The following is a 22,929-nucleotide window of genomic DNA, read 5'->3' as shown; positions in this document are numbered from 1 at the left end:
AACATCAGTGAGTTTATGGAAAATGTCAACAAGCTATTTTCACATATGTTTAAATGGAAATCATTCCCCTTTGAATAATTTTGGTGATAACGCCAATGAACATTTGTTGAGATCTTATTAGATACCCAGCACCATGCTAAGTATTTTATTATGTGATCTCATTCAATCCTTGCCTTTGTTCTGGATGCAGAAATTGGGGTGTGGGGAAGTTAAGTACCTCACCTCCAGTCCCGCAGTTAGTAAATGGTAGAATGAAGATTTCATGGCATGTGGTGCGACCCCTAAGGTCCTCTCTTAACCATTAACTCTTGATTAACATTCTTTTATATATACAGTCATCTTATTAATTCAAGTCCCTGCCTCACACCTTCATCAGACATTTCTAAGCAGAGGAAAATAGCATCACAAAATTTTCCAGATGGAAGGGTTTTCTAAGACCCCAGAAAACAACTATTTTACGAATGATAAAATTAAGGACAAACTAGGTAGGACAATTGCCCAAGACCACCCAACCCTAGAACAGCCTGAATGAGGCCCGGAAAGGATTTTCCCAACTTCTAGGTAGTTTTATTTCCACAATTCAATTCGACTCAAAGACAATTATTGAGCTGCTACTCTGAACTGTGCAGAGGACCAGGCACTAGGGATAAAAAAGACAAATACAACACGATCCTTCCGCTCAAGGTGTTTACAGCTGTTCTGTTTACAGGCCAAGTTCCAGGTTCTGGGGACATAATTGGGAAGGTGAGAGGCACTGTCCCTGCTGCCATAGGGCTTATAACTAAGAGGGTAGACATGCACTGAAAACATTATTAAAATCGTGATGATAATTTCAAGAAGAGAAGGGCATGGTATTGAATGGACACACAGGAGACTTAAGTTAGTCTGGGGTGTCAGAAAAAGCTCTTTGAGGAAGCAATGCTCACTTATCTGTAAAAATGGATGTGACCTAATAAATGCTGCTTTATAGGGGGTGGGAGGAGTCAGTGAGACAATGTCTGTATCTGACTGTAGGAGACTTCAAACTCAACTGAGCACTGGCTGAGCCTCCTTTTCTTATTTGTGAGACAACAAGGTTGGATTAAATCTGTGTTTTTTAACTTTGCTATGAAGAGTCCATTGTGGTCCCCCTGGGGACTCCCAAGGAAACTGCAGGACTGCAGGATGGGGCGGCTGGTTTCTGGTCCATCACCCCATGTCACTGGCGGGGCTCCACCTCCACTCACTTCCCACTGGATCTCCTCTTAAGATTTCTTTTGGGGAAAGGTCCAGCTGGCCAAAAACAGCACAACACAACACATACTGGTCTGGATGATTTTAAGGGTTCTTCCAGGTCTAAAAATAACTACTTCATTGAACAAAATTACCATTCTTCCTATTTTGTTTTTGGAAAACACTTTTAAACAGATAGGATAAGACTTCTCTGCATGAATTCAAACACTGATGGAAGACATGAATCGTAGATGTTCCAGGCATTGTAAAAACACAAAATATGACCCAGGATGTATTTCAACAACTGTGGCCACCTAGTTAATGTTAGATCTTTGGCTATTTCAATGATATTACTAAAAAACTTAGGCCACAGGATGCTTCTGTAAGGCATGAAATTAGAAAACATGAAACTAACTTGCCCTCATTTTATTGTGCATTGGCTTCAGCAGTAGAGCTCCCTGAGGAACTACCTTATGGCTTATGCTGATGACTTTCCCTGTGAAGCTAGATGTCGGCTGTCTAAGACATCTTTTTTCATAGCTACCACTATATCTATTGGGGATCAATTCAATTCACTAAGAAAAAAATTCAATAAAAAGACTGAGTATCTGAAATTCAATAGGAACATTCCATTTATTGCTTCAGAGATATGCATCCCATTTGCTTCAGTGACTGTGAGTTTAGAAAAGGACATCTATCTTGCTTTTATTCATTTACTTATTATTGAGCCCATAGTGTATGTCAGGCATGGATTCATTTTTAATACATTTATTGATGTAGGTTTTGGGGAATATAATGTCAAAAAAAGTTGCTATTCTCATGTAAACTTACATTCCAGTGGTAGGAGATAGAAAAGAAATAAACAAAAGTATATGATGTCAGGTGATGACAGGTGCTACAAAGAAAAATGAAGTAGGGTGAGTGAGAGATGGGGGACGGGGCTACTATTTTTCAGACAGACCCCAGAAGGCCTTTGTGGATAGGTGATGAGAACAGAGGCTCGAAGAAAGTAAGGGAACACACCGTATGAATACCTGGGCAAGAGTGTCACTGACAGAGGGAACAGCAAGTGCAAAGGCTCAGAGGTGGGACGAGCACAAAGGGGCACTACTGTCCCAGCGGTGGTGGTGGAGGTGGAGGGGTGCCCAGATCACACAGGGTCTTGTAGGCTGTGGTGAGAACTTTGCCTTAACGGTGGTGCATTTTTCCCTACACCATCCGTGAGTCGTGTGCCTTCATTATAACGTAAGGTTTTCCCTGGCCTCAGTTAGTATCCCCCTCATTTAAAAAATGTGTGTAGGGACTTCCCTGGTGGCGCAGTGGTTAAGAATCCACCTGCCAATGCAGGGGACACTGGTTTGATCCCTGGTCTAGGAAGATCTCACATGCCATGGAGCAACTAAGCCCATGCGCCACAACTACTGAGCCTGTGCTCTAGAGCCTGTGAGCCACAACTACTGAGCCCATGCGCCCTAGAGCCCTCATGCTGCAACAAGAAAAGCCACTGCAATGAGAAGCCTGTGCACTGCAACAAAGAGTAGCCCCCACTCGCAGCAACTAGAGAAAGCCTGCACGCAGCAATGAAGACCCAACATAGCCAAAAAAAAAAAAAAAAAAAAAAAAATTAGTTAAAAAAAAATGTGTATGCAGGACTACCACATGGTATAATAATTCCACTCCTTGGTATATACTCAAAGAGGAATGCAAATATACATCCATACAAAAACTTATACATGAATTTTCATAACAGCAGTATTCATAAAAGGTAAAAACCACCCAAATGTCCATCAACTGATGAAAGAATAAACAACATGATGAAAGAATAAACAAGTATGTCTATACTATGGAATGTTATTTGTCAGTAAAAAGGAATAAAGTACTGATACATGTTACAACATAGATGAACTTCTAAAACATTATGCTCGATGAAGGAAGTCAAAAGACTACATGTTGTATGATTTCATTTATATTTTAAAAATCTAGAATGGGCAAATCCATAGAGATGGGAAGTATATTAGTGGTTTCTTGGGGAAGGGGAAGGGTTGAGGAGCAACTTCTAATGGATATAGGCTTTCTTTTTCAGTGATAAAATTTTCTAAACTTAGATTGTGGTGATAGTTGCAGAATTCTATGAATATACTAAAGTCATTGAATTGTACATTTTAAATTAGTGAATTTTATAGTATATGAACTGTATCTCAATAAAGATGTTTTAAAACATTTTTAAAATGTGTTTCTGATATTATATGTAATATCAAAAATCCTGAGGGCTTCAGCTATGTCAAATATATCTAACAGCAGTAATTTATGCCATGAGCTTCCCTTATTTATTGCTTAGATAACTGAAATGTTATAGACTAAGAGGTAGAAATGAACTTCAGGGACTCCACAAGGGAGAAAACTAGATCAAACAGGTGAAATAACTTGTCATACTGTCATACAGCTTTGATAATAATTCAGATAAAATGCAACCGTATTTTTTTTGCAGGGGTGGGGCTTGTTCAAGAAAGTAATAACAACTCACATATTTGACATACTGGAAGAGGATGAGATTTGGAGCTGAGTTTCTTGAGTTTGAATCTTGATTCTGCTACTTACTATAGGTAGGGTCATGGCAGGTCCTCAATAAATATTAGTGAAATAAACCAATGGATTGAGGAACGGTTGCGATTTCTCATCTGGAAAAGTGAGACATGGTTACTCATACTTCATGAGACTTCGTATGTGGAATAAACGAATTGATGAAGTTCACGTGATGGCTTTGAATGCGTCCCCACTGTAACTAGTATTATTGTGTAATGGAAGATTAGAGGGAAAGTGGCAATCGACCCTCCTGAGGAGGTATACAAATACCCCAAATGCTATGAAAAATTCCCTGTCCCATCAGAAGACCCAAACAGTTGTTATTCGAGATAGTTCGCATCTTGACATTCAATCAAGCAGTTTTCACTAGGAGGAGGCTGGCATGCTCGCCATCTGTTGGCTGCATGTGTAATTAGCACCATCTGCCGAGACTGTGTCCTTATTTTGCTCTTCAGTCTGCAGCAAGACAGTTTTCGCTTCTGCTGAAAAATGTATTGCTTCTTGGGAGATAATGTAGTGAGCTGAACACAGCATTGCTGTAGAATCTATTACCTCCATAACTTGTTAGGGTGAAGTCATGAACAAGTTCTCAACCTCAGAGGGTTCTATGAAGTTAAAGTATCGCGAGACCTGCATGTGGCATTTCGGGGTAGGGGTGGGGGGCTGGGAGGGGTACTGGTGCCAGCTTACAGGAACTGGTTGTTAAATTTTCAAGATTTTGCAATGCAGGTGTTAAACACGGCCATTATTAAAAAATTAATTATGTAAATGTACACTTAAGTTATTTCAAAAACAAAGGTAGCATCTGCTCAAAACTCATGACTTCCTAGTTATTCTACCACATTTATCTATGCTGTTGAAGTTATTTACCTCTATTGTGTCTATGATGGAAATACTAAAAAATGGTATCTCTTCCCAACTCCCTGTTCAATGATCATGTTGGTAGCTTGAAATCTGCTGAAGGGGAAGTATTTACACCATGGAAATTGGTAAATGCTGCACATTAGGGTTTGATTTTTTGTTTTACCGCTTGTCTAGACTTAAAGAGATGGAGAAAATGTTGACAAAGCAAATTAAATATAAAAGTGTGTTGTGTCTGTACGTTGTCCCATTACATTGTAAAAAGAGGAAAATTGAGGAAATATACTTCTGATATTGAAAAACTATCATCTGACTCAGCTAAGAAGCTGTTCATGTAATTACATCAATTGCAGTCATCGTTTGGATGCAGATACAAGAGTTTGGAAAAAATCAGCGAAAGCACTCTGTGAAAATCAATTGGCTATATAAAATTTATGATAGAGTGTTGTATATTTTACTATTATTTTAAAACTGTGTGCTATATACATCCTTTTATCAGTAAAATTTATAATAGGTCTATATATGCATGTATGTACATACTATTCTTTTGAGATACAATATTTTCTTTAATATGTGTGTGGTGAGCATAATTACTTTTTTAAAAAATAAAGACTATTTTTTAGAGCAGTTTTAAGTTTACAACAGAATTGGAAGGAAGGTACAGAGATTTCCAATTTATCACCTGCTCCCACACATGCATAACCTCCTCCATTATCAACATCACTCGCCAAAATGTTACATTTTTTACCAAGGATGAAGCTACATGGATACATCATAATCACCCAAAGACCATAGTTTACCTAAGGGCTCACTCTTGGTGTACATTCTATGGGTTTGGACAAATGTATAATGTACTCATCATTATAATATCATACAGAGTATTTTCACTAAAAATCTTCTGTGCTCTATGTATTTATCTCTCTCCCCAACTCAGACTCTTGGCAATCACTGGACTTTTTACTGCCACCATAGTTTTGCCTTTCCCAGAATGTCATATAGTTGGAATCACATAATATGTAGCCTTTTCAGATTGGCTTTTGTCACTTGGTAATATGCATTTATGTTTCCCCCATGTATTTTTGTGTTTTGATAGCTCATTTCTTTTTAGCATTGAATAATATTCCACAGTGGAATGTCTGGATTGTGCCACAGTTTATTTGTTCATTCACCTACTGAAGGACATCTTGGTTGCTTTCAAGTTTTTGGTAATCATGAATAAAGCTGCTATAAACATCTGTGTGTAGGTTTTTGTGTGGGCATAAAATTTCAATTCCTTTGGTAAATACCAAGGAGTGTGATTGCTGGATCACATGGTAAGAGTATGTTCAGTTTTGTAGGAAACTGCCAATCTGTCTTCCAAAGTGCCTGTACTATTTTACATTCCCACCAGCAGTGTATGAGAGTTCCTGTTGCTCCACATCCTCACCAGCATTTGCTGTTGTCAGTGTTTTGATTTGGGCCATTCTAATAGATGGATGGGGTATCTCATTATTGTTTCAATTTACATTTCCCTGGTGACATATGATGTGGAGTGTGTTTTCATATGCTTATTTGCCACCTGTATGTCTTCTTTGGTGAGGTCTCAGTTAAGGTCTTTGACACATTTTTTGTTTCCATTGGGCTGTTTGTTTTCTTATTGTTGAGCTTTCAGAGTTCTTTGTATATTTTGGAGAATCATCTTTTATCAGATGTGTCATTTGCAAATATTTTCTCTCAGTCTGTGGCTTGTCTTTTTATTCTCTTATATTGTCTTTTGCAGAACAGAAGTTTAAAAACTTTAATCAAGTTCAGCTTATCAATCATAGATCATGTCTTTGGTGTTGTAACTAAAAAGGCATCACCATACCCAAGGTTATCTAGGTTTTCTATGCTATCTTCTGTGAGTTTTATAGTTTTGATTTTTAATTTAGGTCTATGATGCATTTCAAGTTAATTTTTGCAAAGGGTGTAAGATCTGTATCTAGATTTATTTTTTTGTCGGTGGATATCCAATTGTTTTAGCACCATTTGTGGAGAAGACTACCTCTGCTCCGTTGTATTGCCTTTGCTTCTTTATCAAAGGTCAGTTGACTCTATGGGGGTCTATTTCTGGGTTCTCTGTTCTGTTCCACTGATCTATTTTTCTAGTCCTTCATTAATACCACACTGTCTTGATTACTGTAGCTTTATAGTAAGCCTTGAAGTTGAGTAGCATCAGTCCTCCAACTTTGTTCTCATACCTTTTTTTCAGAGATTTGGATATTACACATTTACCACTGCTTGTGATCTGGTTTTAGTGCTACTACTAATGTGCCATGTGACTTAGTACAAGTTGTTTGGCTTCTCTGAGCTTTGGTATCCTCATCTGTGATTTAAATGGTTGGAAAAGAAGATATGTAGGTTCCAAGAATTTGTTTCTTGATAGAAGAGACAATGATACAATAGAGTGGTCACAAATGGGATCTTTGAAATCATTCGTGTTGGGTTCTAATCCCCCCTCTATCACTTACTGAGTAATCTTGGGCACATTATTTAAATGTTCTGGGCTTGTTTCCATGTCTGTAAAATGCAGATAATGAAGTGCAGTTCCTTGGATGGTCAAGCTTAAATAAAATAATACTTGTTTTTCAATTAGCTCCTAGTCAATTTGTGCTAAATATAGGCAATACCCTTTATCTATGAAATATGATCATCACAATCAACACTTTTGGAAACATACCATCAGTGTAATGTTCTGTAATTAGAGACATAGACTCTGAACAAAATTGCATAAAATCTGGCCGCAGTCACAGTATTTATTATGTCTAAAAGTTTTATGACGTATAAAAGTGAACCTTTAGGATTTCACGTCCTGGTGATTAATTGCGGAAGCATCCAAAGAAGCAACTTACGATCCAAGTGGCTAGTACATATTTCACAAGGCCTGTTTGAGAAACCGCTCCACGTCTGTGGAAAGTTTCAGAAATTAATTCCAGCAGTAAATTGCTGAAACCATTCTTTGGGTTGAGTGGGGAGGGATTAAGTTAGGCAAAGCCAAGGATGTGGGAGGGACCTGCCAGCTTTAACAGTTCCTCAAATAAGGTTGGAATGTGCAGTTTCTTAGGAACATGTATGTCAACAGCTGCACCTTGTTAGTCACAGATGTGGGATAGAAGCATCTTTCCTAAACAAGCCCAGGAGACATCTTTTCCGCTGACCTGGGTGTCTCAGAAAAGGTGGGCAGGCAGGGTGAAGGGAAGGACTAAGGCTTCAGAGGTGATGACATGGGCAGTGGGGTGGGTGGATTTGTATGTATGAACCATATCCATGGATTCACAAAATGCTAGAGGCCGTTGTGTTCTACCATATTTCTATAGATGGGATATTAAAGGCCAGTAAGGGAATATTATTTGCCTAAATTTGTAACGGAGCAGGACCCTATGGGATCTTCCTGGGACAGGCCTTCCCCCATATCCTCTGCTTTATCTTCTCTGTGAAGTACATAGGTAAGAGTATTTGATGCACATTTCCTGAGTTTTTTTTACAGATGTGAAAACCCTGCACCAAATGAAAGATGTTAACTACTTGATGACCATGAGCACACAGCCCCCAGGCCTCCTGGAGCCTAAGGACTGATAATGTTACCCCCTGTGACACCGCCCTGTTACCTCACCATCAGCCAGTCAGAGAACTGTGCACGAGCTGGTCACATACCCTGCGACTGCCCACCCCCCTCGCCTGGCTTTTTTTTTTTTTTAATAACATCTTTATTGGAGTATAATTGCTTTACAATGGTGTGTTAGTTTCTGCTTTATAACAAAGTGAGGCACTTATACATATACATATGTTCCCATATCTCTTCCCTCTTGCATCTCCCTCCCTCCCACCCTCCCTAACCCACCCCTCTAGGTGGTCACAAACCACAGAGCTGATTTCCCTGTGCTATGCAGCTGCTTCCCACTAGCTATCTCTTTTACATTTGGTAGTGTATATATGTCCATGACACTCTCTCACCCTGTCACATCTTACCCCTTCCCCTCCCCATATCCTCAAGTCCATTCTCTAGTAGGTCTGTATCTTTATTCCCATCTTGCCACTAGGTTCTTCATGACCTTTTTTTCTTTTTTCCTTAGATTCCATATATATGTGTTAGCATACTGTATTTGTTTTTCTCTTTCTGATTTACTTCACTCCGTATGACAGACTCTAGGTCCATCCACCTCACTACAAATAACTCCATTTCGTTTCTTTTTATGGCTGAGTAATATTCCATTGTATATATGTGCCACATCTTCTTTATCCATTCATCCGATGATGGACACTTAGGTTGCTTCCATGTCCTGGCTATTGTAAATAGAGCTGCAATGAACATTTTGGTACATGACTCTTTTTGAATTATGGTTTTCTCAGGGTATATGCCCAGTAGTGGGATTGCTGGTTTGCTGAAACCCTTCAGGAGCTCGAGGTTTTTTAGAGGATGAGCCACCAGTCTCTTTGCATGGCCCTGCAAGAAACCTTTTTCTGCTCCAAACTCCTATGTTTCAGTTTGTTTGGCCTTACTGTTCATCGGGCACGTGAACTTGCACTAACAAATTCATAGCGCAGACAGAGCCAGAGCCAGAAGCAACCAGGCTTCTTGACTTGCCTCTTGCCTGCCTCCACCTAATGGGAACGCATGGCTGAGGATCACAGGCTCGTCTCTAGTTGGTCCTAGGACAGCCTGCAATGCTTATCTAATACGCTTTTATTAAAATGGGCTAAATTTTAGAGCTACTTTAGTGTTTACTATGCATCCACTATGTGATCAGCACGGTGCTATGCGTTTGCTGTAAGGAAAACAATGTTTAGTAAACTTTGGTCTTTGTGATTGAGAAGCTTATTTTTATATTCATTGATAACAGATTTATTGTATATGCTCCACACCGAAGTAGATAGAGCATGAGATGGTTTCAGCCTACACAGAGAGGCAGGAAGACATTCCAGTGTAAGGAGAAGGGCAGAGGGTAAAAGAGGGAGGAATGAATTCTAAAAACCATTAGTTCAGTTTAGTATCCCTTTGTCAAGTGTCCATCATGTGTCAATAACCAAGCTATAGGATTTGCATTGGTTACTAACTTTAAAACAAACAGATGTATTACAATGTAGGTGCATTTCCTCCCTTTTAGAGATATGGAAACAAACTTGGAGAGGTTATGTTCCTTGTAGATTTCACATTTGGAAAGCGGTAATGCTGGGATTTGAACGCAGGTCTCCTTGTCCCCAAATGTAACATTCACGCAACCATATTTTAGCTGCTGCTACATCTCAAACATAATGTTTAACTTTCCCTGAGGTCATTGTCTCACACCTCAGCCCAATGTCCGTTGCTGTGTGAATCCTTCCTAGGATTCACAGTTCTTTTGCAGGGGCCGAATTAAGTATGTACGTAGTTTTTTGAGTTCCAACAACACTTCGTATAGACCCGACCAGAATGTGGGCTCCACGTGGTCTAAGGTCTTCTGTGACTCAGTGCCCTGCCACAAAGTGATTTTCAATAAAAGCGGCCTTCTCCCCTGGCAGTTATCACACGGTGTTGTAACTGCCTTGTTTTCAATTCTTCTAATTGTGGCTACTTTATATTTCACTATTGAAAAGTGTATTTGCTACTCAAACGCTTTTTCTTTTCTCTGTGTGATGGTGAGACAAAATACTGTCCTGTAGTTCCATTAATGAGTGATTTTACAACATTTATAACATTGGCTTTGAACTGAATATTGTATCAATGCCTCTCTCACTTTTCTTTTCTTTCCTTTTTTCTTTCTTTCTTTTTTTTTTTTGCTCCCAAATAAGGGTATGACCTCTATCATCACTTTTGAGCCACTGGCTGTGTCTGAAATAAATTTAAATCTAAAATAGTAGGAGAATAATCTTAAATTTATTTCTTATCATTTCTAGGCCTGGGGCCTAAAGCTTGTTATTTGTTAAGGATATAATCTATAGGATGGCAAATTCCATCATTTTCTGTGATGTTTTGTGTTGCCGTGTTCTGCCACTAGAGGACAGTATCATCCCTCAATTCATGTTTTTTGCACTAGAAATTGCATAGTTTGGATGAGTGGGAAATCAGGGAACAGGAAGAGTTTGCAGAAAAAATTTTAGATACTCCCAAATATAGTAGAACCCTGGAAACATTGCCATAGTTGACAAAACTTGAGTTCTGGTCTAGGCTAGGACTGCTTGCTCTGTGACCTTGAGTGAACCCCTTCTCTTGCCAGGCTTCTTGGCATAAAATGAGGGGGTAAAACCAGATTAACTCTAAACTCTTTGACATCTAAGTTCGACTAAAATCAAACTAGTAGAAAGGTCTTTTGATGACATTATGTAGAATTCTATCTTGCTTCTTTTCAACCAAGCTCATGTTTCTGGATATACATGTTTAGCCATCTATGCATAATTCCTTCTTCTTCTCATGGATAGTTTATTGTATTTCATTATAAATTCATTCTTGTATATGATATGCTTTTTACCTCAAAGGAAACTGGTTTAGAGTTTGTGCTTGGTTCACATGGAAGGCAAAGAGAAACTCATTTTAGGCTCATTTATTCTCAGCATTAAGACGCTAAGCCACACCATTTTTGAATATTACAGCTATCTTCACCTGAAAAGAGACAATTGCTTCTGCATCTGTGGTTAATGCTAATTAATGGTTCATCATAAACAACTTATACTATATACATACTTTGCCCCCAAATAAACTTTTACCCATTTTTAGGAATGGAAAAAAAAAAAAAAAGAAAAAAGCCAAGCTTCAGGGAAGATAAGTTCTTGAAATCTGACAGTTTCCAGATAATGTCAGAATATGATTGCAAGAAAAATAATATGAAATGTACATTAACATAAATCTATAACTGCTCAACTTGATGAAAAATATCACCATAAAATTCTGCCATTACTGAACCACGCAATATGTTTTTCTCTATGACATTTTGTGAGAATGAATAAATTATCTGAGAATGTGTTTGCATCAAAAATACAGAATTTTATAATAAACACATAAATCATTTAAACATTTTCCAGCAAGATGCCTGATCCAAAAAAATGGGGGTATTCATATTACTTTCCCCCTTTTCAGCTCCTTTCTCTGTACAGTACCTTAGAGCTCTGGGTGGTAATACAAAACCATCAATTATGGAAGTGCAGGAAAAGAAGACATAAAGAAATAACTCTTATTGAAGAAGTTTTCCATGCAACCTACAAACTCAACTCCTGTGAGTCTTGCTTTCACTGAGGTCATCTCTGCAGTTATGATTTCAGTTTACACTGGGGTCTACTTTTAAAAAAGTCATATTTTATAGCCATGGTGCTTGGATATCAGCCAACAACCCTTATAAAATTAACAGCACTAACTTAGCTCTGAAAGATGTGTCTTTCAGGTACTTCCGGAGGAATTTCTTTGCTCTTTTTTTATTTTGGGTAATTAATTTCACATAAAAAAAAGCATGATCGCCTTTTTGCTTAGGTTACCAGGAAGCTCAGAGAAAAACTAGCAGTTGTAATAGAATGTAGTGATGTGTGCCTGAGCACCCTGAATTTTATCTTTACCTTAGTCTTACAGTCTATCTAGATACTTCCTACGATTTAAAAAATTTTTCTTCCATTTTACCATGCAAGTTTTTGTTGACTACTCCAAATATTTGTAAGCTGAGGCAAAGTGTAGATGAATATATGGATGAAGAGTTGTGATGTTGGGATTTATAATAAGAAATATATATTTGGTCTTCGTCCCTGTGTCTGGCACAGAGGTCCTAAATCCCCTGGAATTTCATAGTGATGAGAGCTATCAAGGTGTCTTTTGTTATGTTAAGGAGGTGACTTTTGGACTCCATCTAATGATGGGGAGTGGCTGTCAGTGGTGCCTAGCCGAGGACCACGGGATCAAAGGGTTAGAACTTACAGTCCCCTACGTCTACCCCCCTCCCCCACAGGGAGAGGAGAGTGGCTTGAGATTGAGTTCAATCCACAATGGCCAATGATTTAATCAACCATGACTATGTAATGAAGCCTCTACAAAACCCCCAAAGTTTGGAGTTTGAGAGATTCAGGAAGCATGGAAGATCCCTGCCCTTTCCCCATACCTCCCCTTATATATCTCTTCCATCTGGCTGTTCCCGAGTTATATCCTTTTACAATAAACTGGTAATTTAATAAGTAAAATGTTTCTCTGAGTTCTGTGAGCCACTCTAACAAATTAATCGAACCTAAGGAGGGAGTGGTCGGAACCTCCAATCTATAGAAACATAGGTGACAATCTGGGCTTGTGACTGGCATCTGAAGTGGTGGTGAGGTACGATCTTGTAGGACTGAGCCCTTAACTTGTGGAATTTGGTGCTGTCTCTGGGTGGATAGTGTGAGAATTGGGTTGAATTGTAGGATACCCAGCTGGTATCCAGAGAATTGCTTGATGGTGTGTGGGTGGAAACTGCCCCCCTGCATATGTTGGAATTGGAATTAGAACCATCCTGATAGTCACACAGACATATTAATATATGTAGAATAGTGGTCAAAGAAGATTCTGCAATCAAAGAAATGAAGGTGCATGTCTATAGTGAACTATTAAAAAAAGAGGGGAATTGTGAAATCCATTTCTTGTCTGCTTTCTCCCCAGGACTCATTTCTCAATAAATTGCCTATAAAGCTTCTATTAGGACCTAGGACATTTATATATCAAATGATTATGATCTGCTCTGGGATGCCTCTGTGCTCTGGTCCTTTTCTCTGTCAAGAGGCATGAAAAAACTTCCTCTGAATAATTCATGTGGTCTTCTAAGGACTAAAATACATCAGTTAATGGAGAAAAGCTCTGAATCAAGTGCTGTGTGCATCGAAGGCATTTCCATGTTTAAGGACTAAAGAGGCACTGATAGGAAATCCCCCCTATTTTGAGGGGTTTAGGAGTGGTCTAGAGGGACGATAGACAGGGATCTGTCAGGCTGTGCAGGATGGAGAGGAGAGATGGAGTAGGGAACAGCTCTTGTTTCCTGCCTCTGCTAATTCAATTGAATTGATGAGTCATAAAAGCCCTGCCCACTTCACATTTCAAGAGGAGGGAAGTAAGACTCAGAAAGGTTAGGTGCCTTACTTAAGGTAATACAGCCAGGGAGTAGTAGAGCCTGGGCTTTGGCTCCTCTCATTGCTCCTTCCACCTTGCTTCCCTTCCCTTTGCTTCCACCATATCTTCCCTTTGCGCCTCCAGGTCCACTGTTCACCTTGTCTACCCTGCTCCACCGCTCTCTCCATCCTGGGAGACCAACCAGTCCATGCAGGCTACCTTGCCCCATGGTTTCAGGTTGGGTTCAGCCATTGGGAAATCCAAACAGGAGATCAGAGGAAGGTTGGAGAGGGAGGTTGGGGCATGTATTCCCTTGACTCCCACCCTGGGAGGTCCACATGGGCTGGTGGTGTTCCTCGGCCAATGGTCACTGCTCCTCTCAAGGTGGTGAGCTCCTTCTGGTTTTCTGTAGCTGTCCCCTCATCCTTTTGGGCTTAAGGGTGGTGACAGCACCACTGCTGTTGGCCCCAGTTTCTGCATCACTCCTCATTCTTCTCCTACACCTCACACACCTTAGTCAATAGTTCCTTTGTAAATAAACCTCCTTAAATTATCCTAATTTGGGTGTGTGCCATCTGTTTCCTCTTAGGACCCTAACTATTACACTTTCCCATTAAAGAAAATGTGACGTTAATACTATGTTATAGAATATAGCATCAGACACATAAAAGTTGAATTCGATGCTTCAGTTACTGGGAAATGTAAATCATGGGATTGTCATCTTTTCTAACTGAACATTGTAAGAGAATATGGGGACATTGGGGGAAATGATGAGAGAAGCTATAACGTATAGGATCCAATTAAGTTTCTTTGGCTGTCCTCCATTTGTGCTTCTAGCACTACTGAAATTGATTATTTCCTTTCAGGTTCTTACCTGTATCTTTATCTCCAAATTGAGTTGCTTTGCCTGAAGCTTTAAAATCTATTTTCATGTTAATTAATCAGCATTTTAAAATTAGATTTCTATCTTGCAATTTTACAGAGGGGTATGCTTGGAGAAATAACTTAGTTATATATCTGATGCAACCCATATGTTTCAAAACAATTTCTTTCCCAAATTGCACAACATGGAATATGACTTTTCACGATCAATTTCTTCATAAATAAGGTAAGGTGATAAAAAGGCATAAGATGTGAGAGACTCTTTCCAAAATTAGTTATTTCATGAAGGTTAATTCAATAGATAACCTTGTTGAAGAAATCTGTGACCACAGACAAAAATGTAAGAGGATCTTGGAAGCAAAGAAAGATACAAATATACTTATATTTCAAACTTTGTGATTTGACTTTACCTTTAACATGTTGGCTTCTGATATCCCTGAAAATGGGTTGTTCCACCTGTAGAAGACAACGTGGCACCATTATTTCTTAAATTGTGACTATACCATCTCATGACCTGCCACTCAGTATATAACTGTAATCTGATGATTCCCAAGGATAAAGGCATAAGTCCCTGGACTCATCATTCTTATAGATCACCCTATGAGTATGGGAGGCGATCAGTCAATATGTGTAAATATGTGTAAATACATGTACCACTGTGCCAGCAATGAGGATAGTGGCCTCAGGTGGTAATTTGGCATAAAAATACTTGGTTTGGGATGAAATTGAGATCCAATCCAATCTTATTGCTGTGAAACTTTGGAAAAGCATTTACCATATTATGAGCCTTAGATTTTTCATCTTTTTAATAGGGAAAATATTTAGTCAATTCATGTCATTGAATTATTGTGAAGATCAACATACATGATCAAGTCCATGAAAGCGATGGAGCAGGCAGATCAGAGTGTGGCCTCATGTGGACGCCCGTGTTGGGATTTCACCTCCATCATGTGCTGGCTATGAGAACATGGCCAGTCATTTAACCTTCTAAGCCTCAGTTTCCTCATCTGTGAAATGGAGGTAACAAAAGAACTGATACCTCACAAGGGTGGCAGGGCTACATGAGACAGGCAATGTGCCTAGAACAGGGAATGACACAAATGAAGCTGAATAATTGTTAGCTGTCATTATTAATAGTATTAAAGGTGTTGCTGAACTATTAAGGGCTGGCTGTACAATCATTAGGCATGAGAGTGAAGAAGATGATAGAGACCTCCTAATGATGCCCAATGACTTTGAAAGCCTTTAAGCCTAGATCAGTATTGGGGTCTATGATGGTTAGTTTTATGTGTCAAATTGACAGGGTCATAGGGTATCCAGATATTTGATTAAACATTATTTCTCGGCGTGTCTGTGAAAGTGATTCCAGATGAGATTAGAATTTGGATCAGTAGACTGAGTAAGGCATATTGCCCTCCCCAATGCCGGTGGGCATCATTCAGTCCATTGAGGGCCTGAATAGAATAAAAAAGCAGGGGAAAGGAGAATTTGATCTCTCCGCCTGACTGTTGACCAGGGACGATGGTCTTCTCCTGCCCTCGATGACTGAGATTTACATCATTGGTTCTCTTGGTGCTCAGGCCTTTGGACTCAGGCTGGAACTTATGCTACTGACTTTCCTGGGTCCCCAGCTTTCAGATGGCGGATTGTGGGACTGAGCCTCCATAATCACTAATTTATTTATATGTATGTGTGTGTGCATATATGTCTATGGCTATATATGTCTATATGTTTCTGTCTTTCTATCGTATCTATACTATCATCTATCTATCTATCACCTATCTATCTATCTCTATCTATCTATCTATCTATCTATCTATCTATCTATCTATCTACCTATCTATCATCTACCGCCTATGTTTCTAGAGAACCCTGACTAATAGAGAGTCTTAGTGTTACACTTTATTGGTGCCAAGTTGAGTTGGCCAAGGTGGATGGGGAGGAAGGGTCACTGAACGCCCTGTTACCTCATGTCTTAATGTTCTACGTCCACCTCTTCCTCTGTGGAACATTGAAACACCTTATTTATGCTTGGAAAGTGGTGGCTCTTCTGCTGACCAAGTTAGTCAAGACTTGAATGTGGTTTGGGTTTGCTGTCGTTACCGCTTCCTTCATCACACCATCAACTTCCAACTCCTCCAGGGTATGGAGCCTGGTGTGCTGGGTTTTTATTTTATTTTATTTTATTTTTTTATAGTAGCTTTTTTTTAAACATCTTTATTGGAGTTTTGCAAAGTTCTTGTTGCATCCTCAGCTTTCAGCCTTCCCTGTGCACCTGCCCTGCAGAGCGGGTCTCTCCCAATGCTCTTGCCCACCTGCCATTGCTAGCCTGGAGCAAGAGAGGTTCTCCATTGTCTCTGTCTCAGCTGGGCCGTGCGTGATTAGGGTATTAGGGATGGGGCTTCCTTAGTGTTTCTGTTCTTTTCCCCTTTGGTGGCCAATGTCCATTTTCCCTTTTGAACATTTGGATCCATTTGGATCTTTCGCATGAGTTTCTTTGCATTGCATCTTCCCCAGAGGGAGGTACCCTCTGATGATATTAGCATAGGATCCCGGGCCTAGAAATATTTCCTGCCCCTCCCCCAGGGCTACTTCCGTTTTTCTATCAAATAAATATTTACTAGTGCCTACTTTATACCTGTATCAATGCTGGATTATGAGGGAACAAAGAGGAATAAGAACTTGGATGGTGAAGGAAGACTCAGACATGCATGCAGTTCTGAGTTTACAACATATTATAACACAGGTTTAATTATAACAGAAGTTTTTCAGCCTCAGCATCCTTGAGAGTTGGGGCTGGCTAATCCTCTGCTGTGAGGGCTGCCCCGTGCTTTTGCAGTATACTGAACGGCACCCCCGCCCTCCACCCAGTACGTGTCAGTAGCACTCCCCAAGTCTTGACAACCAAAAGTGTCTCCAGGCATTGTGAATGACCACTAGGGGTCAAAATGGTCTCGGATCAGAACTACTCATTACAGTGCACTGTGTTACTGATGTCAAAGGCTGCTTTGCATTGCTTCCTCCAGAAGGCTTCTTAAAAGTCTCTGGCTGGACCAAGTGATGCAGCTCCCTGCTCTTTGCACCCTGTGTCGCTTCTGTCTTAACGCTTTGTATTACATCAAAACTGCCTGTTTGGGCCAATGCCTCCTCCATTAGACTGTGGGCATTGGCTCATGTTTTTTTTTTTAAATAAATTTATTTATTTATTTTAGCTGTGTTGGGTCTTCATTTCTGTGCGAGGGCTTTCTCTAGTTGCGGCAAGCGGGGGTCACTCTTCATCGTGGTGCGCGGGCCTCTCTTGTTGCGGAGCACAGGCTCCAGACGCACAGGCTCAGTAGTTGTGGCTCACGGGCCCAGTTGCTCCCCGGCATGTGGGATCTTCCCAGACCAGGGCTCGAACCCGTGTCCCCTGCATTGGCAGGCAGATTCTCAACCACTGCGCCACCAGGGAAGCCCTTGGCTCATGTTTTTTTATCCCCATTGTTGAGCATAGCGCTTTGTACACAGCAAGCGCTCAATAAATGAAAAGATGGACAGTGGTCTAGTGATTTAAGACAGTTGTAACCAGTCTAAGGCATCATCGTAAGAACTGGCCGCTGTAAGGATTGTTGAAGATCCATTTCACAGATAGTTTAATCTCAACATAAATGTGCAAAACAGATTATAATTAACTCCTGAGAATGAGGTTATAATAAAAAGAATCTGCTTACCATAAAAACTTGATTATTCAAATATTGATTATAAAAGCAAAATTCCTTTTTTATCTGAATCGAGGCCAAGTCCTTATTTAATTAATTTATAAGACAACTTCCCTCCTGGCCAAAATTGTGCTCAAGTCTCCCATATCCTTTTCTCACAAGATTTCACTTGACTTAATATGTTGAGATTATAGTTCCACTTGCAAAGTGACCTAACTAAAAGAAGAAATGTACAACAGAAAGCTACAAAGATAATATGAAAGGATATAAAGTAATAAAAATGGAGACAAATTCTGGCATAGTTGTTTTAAAAAAAATCAAATAAGAATTATTATTTTTTAAAAAAGCATTCTTCTCATGAAGGTTTACTTACATGGAAAGGGGGATTATCAGTGATTTTTAGGGAAAGAAAAGCTTAACTTTTTAGGTCAGAATTTTCTACTCTATAACCAGACAAGAACTTGTGTCTTTAGCCTCTGGCCCAATGACTCTAAAATTCCTATTGTTCCCTGAATATGCTTCATGCTTTAGTGATGAGAGCCCTGAAATGTCCTCCTCCCTGTCAAACAGCCCCCTGTGGGGCTGCCCCAGTTTCACATCTTGGGAATAGTAGCAAATATTCACGTGACAACTTTGAGGAACAGACTGGAAAAGGGTTCCATGTGAATAGAAATCGAACTGGGAAAGAAGACTGTGTCCCTTTTCCTATTAATATTTCAAGCTATTCATATTTCAAGGTTCAGATCAAACGACTGAGAGTTTGTTTGTTCATTTCTATCCAATTAGCCCATATCTGTTGAAAACTTCTTACATAAAGGCACTGTGCTGGGTACTGGGGCTAAAATGGTCCCTGTCCTCATGGAGGTGTCATTTAGTAATGGATTGCTTTGTGCCAGGCACTGTGTTTTGTATGTATTATCATAAAGCTATGAGATTTTATAGCTAAGACAGTAAAGGCTCAGAGAAGGTAAGTATTGGAGCCGTTAAAATAGGGATTATAACGTTTGTCTTGCAAGGTCATTTTAAGGATTAAATGTCATTCATTCATTCATTTATTGCCATCTATCCTCCAAAAGACCTTCCCTGACTGCCCTGCTTTCATTATTTTTTCAAAGCACTCATCACTTGACATATTGTCTTTGTATCTATTATTTATCTATTTATTTATCACAGGCTTCCTCCCACTAGATGTAAGTTTCATGAGAGCAGGGCCTTGGTGGTTTACTGATGCCTATAATTTTGTCTGGTCCATGGCAGGTACCCAACACATATGTCTTGAGTGAATTTGTTGAGTGAATGATTCAGGTGTTTAGCTTGGTGTCTGTGTAAAGAAGAAGTGTTCAGTATTTTATCCCTCATCTTGCTCTCCCAATCTCTCTTGGCTGTGTTCTGTGTAAATGACATTATTTGGTAAAATTTGTAGTTTCCTTTTCTTGTCAATATTTAACAGAAACCCTCAAGTTAAATAGGTAAACTATTTGAACAGATAATGCACAAGGAAGATGTGTTATAAATATTCAAAAGCATGTTCACACTCACTAATAAATGTGCTACAGATTTAAAAAAAGAACAGTGAAATCTCTTTTTTGTTTTTTTAAATTATGATTAAAAATGTAATATCCAGTTTTGGTGAGAATTCTATGAGGTGGAAATTCCAACATAGGGCTTCCGGGAGGGTAAATTGAAATGATTTTTCAGGAAGAAATTTTACAATATGTATTAAAAGCATTGAAAATGTTTTCACTCAATGGTCAAGTAAAATAATTAAAAATCTTATAGTGGGGAGTGATGTATCTGTAAAGATTATGCTTATTAATGCTTGTTTTGTCACATGGGAGATTGTTTTATGACTGAAAGTTAATGTGAAAAGGAAAGAAAACTGGTATATACTATACAATAAAGACTCCCTTGCATGAAACATATCAGCATAGAAAACATTGACATGAAATGTACCCAAAATGTTATGACTGATAGCCCTGCAACCCCAGGGATGATTAATTTGTATTTTATGCATTTCTGCATTAAGAAAATTAAACATTAGCAAAAGTGTTATTACAAATAAAATTCTATATGTGTTTAGAGCATTTACATTTACAAGATATTTTCATAAGATTATCTTTTGTGGTCTCAACAGCTTTTTGAAGTAAGCATGGCAGAGATTTTTATTCTTATTTTTTAGATGGGTTTACAAAGAGGCTCAGAGAGGTTGTTTGACTTACTGTTGTCCCTTGGTATCTGTAGGGGATTGGTTTCAGGAACCCCCATGAATATAAAAATCTGTGGATGCTCAAGTCCTTTATATGAAATAGCATAGTATTTGGAAATAACCTACGCACATACTCCTGTATACAGTTGACCCATGAACAACATGAGTTTGAACTGTGTGGGTCCACTTATCCTTGGATTTTTTTCACTAAGTACGTACTATGGTACTACTCATCCTTGGTTGGTTGAATCATCTCTAGATTACTTATAATACAGAATACAATGTAAATGCTATGTTAATAGTTGTAAATACAATGTATATACTATGTAAATAGTTGCTGGCATGTGGCAAATTCAAGTTTTCCTTTTTGGAACTTTGTGGAATTTTTTTTTTTTTTAATCCTTGGTTGAATCTGCAGATGGGGAACTGGCAGATATGGAAGGCTGACTGTACTTATTACCACATAATTAGCAGTTGGAATCTTTGGGCCTAAAATCTGGGCAAAATGATGTTATTATCAAAAAGCTTTGAGTTTAAATTCTGCTTCCGGAGAACAGGATGAGCATTAGATGAGATGCAAGGGAAAGCCTGATGCCTGGCTCACAGCAAATCTTCAACAGATGTTCTTCTCCCTTCTAGGCTTATTCTACAGGACCATGATCCCGCCAGTCTAATCCCCTGCACCTCACTGAGCTTGACCTGCTCATCACCTAACAAGATGCCTTGGGAATGAGAGATGGGGAAGCTCTTGGCTGCTAGGATGTCCCCTCCATATGTTTATGGTCAAGGCTTTACTCACTTCTTCCAGCCTCATCCGGGTTGGCCTGTCTGTGGGGATAGAGGTCTTGGCATCTAAGGAAAGGGGCGTGTCCATCACACCCTTGAAATAACGTGTATCTGTGAGAAGAGAAAAAATTTAAGGTCATACTTTACATGGCTCAGAATATTATAATTTATAAACTATTTGCCTATCTACAAACTCATTGGGTCATCACAATATAGGTATGAGGCAAGTAATTCTACTTCCACTTAATGGATGAAGAGACTGAGCTTCAAAGAGAAGTCACTCCTCTTGGTCCATACATGTAAATGTCAAAGTCTGGACATGAACATCCTTCATTCTCTTATCCACTTGGAGAATTCTACTCATCTGTCAAGGCTTGGGCTGCATCATGCCCTTCGAAAATCTTCCTAGACACCTGCACACCACCCCTGGCTCTCTTTTCCATGTCATATACTTAACATATGCTTAATTATATACTTAACATAATTATATACATTATCTACTTAACTTATTCTATCATACTTATCTGTTTATCTATCTTTCTGCCATTAGATTGTGACCTTCCTGAGAACATGGATTATGCTTTATCTTTATGTCACTTGATCAATCTTAACGTGATAACTGGCACACTGTAGATACTCAGTAAATGCTTGCTGAGTAAATGAAGAAAGGAATATCATTATTATTTACAAGGTGATTCTCCCCAGTAGATTCATTTCAGTAGATCAGGCTCTCAGAAATCACAAATGCTTTCTCTTTTCCCTTACATCAGTGTGCTTTACCTAAGGTTCAGAGAACTTGCTGGAGCTGCCCAAAGCACCCCAGTTAGAAAGAGGCAAAGGTGGATTTGTAATAAGGTCTTCTTTCTCTTAAAAAGCTTGGCTTTGCTGCCATGCCCTAGTGCCACTCATATGCTGGTTACTGGCAAAACATATCAGCCATATTAAAAAGTCTTCCCTTTTACTGTAATCTCCTCTATGCAAACTTTGTCTTAACAGGGATGTTGCCCACATTCCTGCTGGTCAATCTTCTGTCATGCTCATCAGGACTTAAGATGAGCATCATGATAATAATAACCAATAGTCATAGAGCTCTGACTCTGTGTTAAGTCCTCTGGTGAGAACTCAGCATGCATCATACATGTGATCTTCAAAAAACACTCTGGGGGTAAGTTCTGTTATTAGGAACCCTGTTTTCTGATAGAGAAAATGATTTTTAGATGCTTGCTCAAGGTCACACAGCTAATAAGACATAGAAGCATGATTTTAAACTAGAGCTGTTTAATTCAGAACCTGCAGCTTTAGTTGCTATGCATTATTGCATCATGGACATGCATTTTCAGATTTCAGCCCCCAAATGTTACCCGCATATTCAGATTCCTTTATAGGCCTGGCTGGTAAAATTTTCACTGATTGCCGTGCTTCTACCATATGAAGCTCAGGGTCTTCATAGTCCTCATCTGTGTGGTCTTTTTCTCCATCGAGGACTGCTGCTAATTTCCTCCCCTAAGGAGGGAACATTTGAGTGAGTCAAGGAAAGGTACAATAATGACAAAGATTATAGACTACCATGCTAGCTAGGGGAGTAATATCGATTCTCTTAGCTTGGAGTTAAAGATTTAAGAGTCTGGGGTCTGAAGCAGTTAAATTCTTGTAGT

The 22,929-nt window shown here is 39.2% G+C and overlaps 1 protein-coding gene across 1 annotated transcript in view; it reads right to left on the bottom strand.

Annotated features, from left to right (window-relative positions):
• CLNK (cytokine dependent hematopoietic cell linker) overlaps positions 1-22,929 on the bottom strand; it is a 118,613-nt gene that overhangs the window by 60,353 nt on the left and 35,331 nt on the right. Inside the window, exons 5-7 of the mRNA XM_057546318.1 lie at positions 22,636-22,777; positions 21,288-21,385; positions 14,995-15,040 (exon numbers count right to left, since the gene is read on the bottom strand). Of these exons, the coding sequence (XP_057402301.1) occupies positions 14,995-15,040; positions 21,288-21,385; positions 22,636-22,777 (286 nt within the window). The remainder of the gene's footprint in view (positions 1-14,994; positions 15,041-21,287; positions 21,386-22,635; positions 22,778-22,929) is intronic.

This window comes from Balaenoptera acutorostrata, chromosome 5 (assembly GCF_949987535.1).
Source record: "Balaenoptera acutorostrata chromosome 5, mBalAcu1.1, whole genome shotgun sequence".
NCBI lineage: Eukaryota > Metazoa > Chordata > Mammalia > Artiodactyla > Balaenopteridae > Balaenoptera > Balaenoptera acutorostrata.
Note: the sequence above shows the minus strand (reverse complement) of the source record. Positions and strands in the feature narration are given on the sequence as shown.